At 35.3% G+C, this 3,576-nt stretch overlaps 1 protein-coding gene across 1 annotated transcript in view; it reads left to right on the top strand.

Annotated features, from left to right (window-relative positions):
• LOC106882412 (protein zer-1 homolog) overlaps nt 1-336 on the top strand; it is a 64,446-nt gene extending 64,110 nt beyond the window's left edge. Inside the window, exon 18 of the mRNA XM_052973916.1 lies at nt 306-336. Coding sequence (XP_052829876.1) covers nt 306-336 — 31 coding nt within the window. The remainder of the gene's footprint in view (nt 1-305) is intronic.
• The last annotated feature ends 3,240 nt before the right edge of the window (nt 337-3,576 follow it).

Genomic DNA, 3,576 nt, shown 5'->3' with positions numbered 1-3,576 from the left:
TTTCTTCCTGCCTCTGAAGAGATTCCAGACTGTCACACTTCTCACTAAAGACTTACAACTCTGCCATTCTGACTCTTAATTTATCTTATTTTCATTACAAAAAAAAAAAAAAGTGTGTGTGGGGGGGATTATTATTATTATTATTATTATTATTTCTTGAAATAACTACAGATTGATACTCATGTTGTTATTTTTTTTGATTTTGTTTTCTTTTTAACTGTATTTTCATGGATTTTATGACTCTTTTTGGGTTTTTTTTTTATTTGTAGATTTAGTTATTTTTGTTTTTGTCCTTCATCTTTTAGATTTCTTGAACTCTCTAATATACTGGAATAATTCTTGACAAGTGGAAATATTTACAAATAATGTATAAAGAATATATGAAATCACTTTTACTGCCATTGTAGAGATAGATGAAATTAGAAATAAAGAAATATAACATATTGAACAAAAATTTGAAAAAATACAATAATTTGTTGAAATTTTTATTTTATTTTTATTTATTATGTTTTATATTCTTTGTTTCAAATCTGCTGTTATTTATCATATTTTAGGTTGTCTGGAAAATAATTTCTTTTTTTCTGTGTATGAAGTGTACAACAATGGAAATTGTTTTTTATGTCCTGTGACATGTTTGTTATAATAAAATGTAATCAATGCTGGTCTTTGTCTTTGCAAGATTGGAATCGGTAAAGTTCAATAAATGCTTTACTACAATCGTATGCTGTGTGTTTATTATGCTGAGAGCCAGGAAATGTGATGGGATCTTTTTTTTAAAATTTTATTCTCATAATTCCTGCTTTAAGCAATATATAATTACAACTGGAAAAAAAAAATTTGTCTTTTCAGAATTTTCCTTGTAAGGATTACAAAGTGTTTGGCAGGGTTGCACACTCTAGTGATTGCTAACAAAGTTACAAGGTGAGGAACAGCTTGCAATGGCCATGCAAGTTGTGTCGAAAGGTGAGAGTCAGCGATGTGTACAGCATAGAGGTAGCAGCTCATCAGGGTTTGCTTCCCTTCTTGTCTCTCGTAGCCCTCCAGGCCATTTGAGGCTGGCTGCCCATAGGAATTCCACTGTATTTATGACCAAAGTCATACAGCCTAAACTCTTGGAAGCTAGGAAAGAAAACAGGACCTTGCTACTGCCATCTGAGAAATGGTCTTGCTTGACATGCGGTAAAGGAGTTGTGTGTCCCCTATTCAGAGTCTGGGTTCACAAGAAGGACAGTGGGGTCATAGATAGGCTGAGAGGCAAAAGTAATCTTGTTCAGATGCAGTAAACACTAAAAACAAATAACAGATTGTCAAGTATTTAAGCAGCTCTCAACCGAATTTGTAGTAGGGGTGAGTGTTCCAAAAGCATAGTACCAGAGTAAGAATGGGTTGGAGAAAATTCAGGGAGCTGGTAAGAAAGGGCATCTCTCTGAGAGTGTAGGGCAGATTATATAAACCATTGCTGTTATTAGCAGTCTGAATATGTTTGATATACACCATTTGTCAACAATCGAGCTATATTCTCTGTGAATAGCTTGTTTCCCCAGTTTGAACATGCACCAAGCATATTCAGGCTGATAATAACATTGCAATTTCATTTATCACTGCTTAACACTCCCCCTCTGTAATTTACTTACTGTGAGACGCTGTATAGTGCTGCCAGTCACTGTATGGTGACTGGAAAAGCATTAGGAGGGTAATCTCTTAATTCAGCTTGCAGTGCCATCTGCCGAGTGTCTGTGACTGAAGAGGAGATAACTGCTCTGAAATGCTAGCATCTCACAGTTCAGGTGAGCTGATCTAGGTGTATATATACCATTTGTCAACATGCGAGGTATATTCTCTGTGACAAAACGCTACCAGTAGCTTGTTTGCCCAGTTCGAAAATGCACCAAACATATTCAGGCTGATAATAACATGGCAATTTCACTGATTACTGCTCAGTGCTCCCCCCTCCATATATATAAATTATGTACAAGCTATGATTTTGCTACATGGTTGTGAAACGTGTGTGTTGACTGCTGAAGATTTGCAACGTCTAGAAAGAAGTGAAGATGTGAACACACTGTGTAGCACGTTGTAATATTAGTGTATATATGGGAAAACTGCACTGTGATGTGTGGAGATGATGAGCAAACACTCTAGGTTAATAAAATCCATGGAAGATTAAGAAAGAGATGGGATGAAATGAGGAAAACTGACCTTAGCTTCCCAAAAGACTGCAACCATTGGTGCCACGCAAAGCTGGAGAAGATTCGCTCATCCATGGAGTGTCCCAAAGATTTGCATCCTTTTTCCTCTAGTTAAGAAGTTTAGCACAAATTCTGAAGGTATTTGGACACAACACAACTCGGGTCTTGAAAAGAACATAAACAAAATTTGGCAGCCTCATGTCTTATACTCTGTGAGTATAGAGACATCAACAAATAAGACATGCCACAATGATCAAACATTGAAACCAAGTGAAGACAACAACAGCCATTCTTAACAGTAATTTACTCAAAACGTTGACTCTTTCTTTCTTGCCTAAATCTTGTAAGTGTCTGCTTATACTCTGCCGTTTCATTTAATATAATTAATTACATTAGACAAGTCTGCAACGAATATGATTTTTTTCTCTCATTTATGTGATGTCAGAGATTTCTTATACCGGCAACTAGAACAGGTTACATGTTTCTCCATTGTTGAGATTCAAGTAATTATTATTGATTTACACTGCAGTGTTGTTGTTCTTTTGAAAACTTATCTCCCTTTGACGTGAACTTCTTGTGACAGTGGAGTTGTATTTGTCTCACAAATGACTTGTTCTGAGGCCCACGATTGAATCTTTGCCAGTATTGTGTCCTTCTCTTCATTAAACAACACAAAAACAGTTCAGTTCACTTGAAGTTTATTTCATGATTTGTCATTCAAGAAATAAATTTGAAAGTCTGTTTAACAGCTTTCTGAGATAATAAACAAGCAGAGTGACTCTTCTATGACATAATTGCTACTTGTAATAACAAAACTATTTAATCAACCACTTCGTGGTGGCTTCAAACCTGACAACATTTTGGAACATGCAGCATCTTGCAACATCATGCAGCAATCTTGAGCTTTAGATGAAAAAAACCTGCTTCAGTTGTACAGGAAATTCTTTGTTTTATTCTTCGACAATTATAGGATTTCTTATGAACTGAATCTGCTTTCGCTAGGGACATCTTCACATTAGTTGTTTAGTAGCTGCTGTCAGTCACACGAATCTGTCGTAGGTTTTCATTCAATGAAATCAATTCTTTGTGATCAGTAAAGAATTGGAGTAGGAGTGGCTGTGTGGTAAGTAGCTTGCTTACCAACCACATGGTTCTGGGTTCAGTCCCATTGTGTGGCACCTTGGGCAAGTGTCTTCTACTATAGCCTTGGATCGACCAAAGCCTTGTGAGTAGATTTGGTAGACGGAAACTGAAAGAAGCCCATCGTATATATATATATATATATATATATATATATATATTTATTTATATATATATATTTATGTATATATATATATATATATATATACCACAGTTTGTAATTATAATTAAGTGGAGAATGGAGAAA

Source organism: Octopus bimaculoides, chromosome 1, assembly GCF_001194135.2.
Source record: "Octopus bimaculoides isolate UCB-OBI-ISO-001 chromosome 1, ASM119413v2, whole genome shotgun sequence".
NCBI classification, from domain to species: domain Eukaryota; kingdom Metazoa; phylum Mollusca; class Cephalopoda; order Octopoda; family Octopodidae; genus Octopus; species Octopus bimaculoides.
Note: the sequence above shows the minus strand (reverse complement) of the source record. Positions and strands in the feature narration are given on the sequence as shown.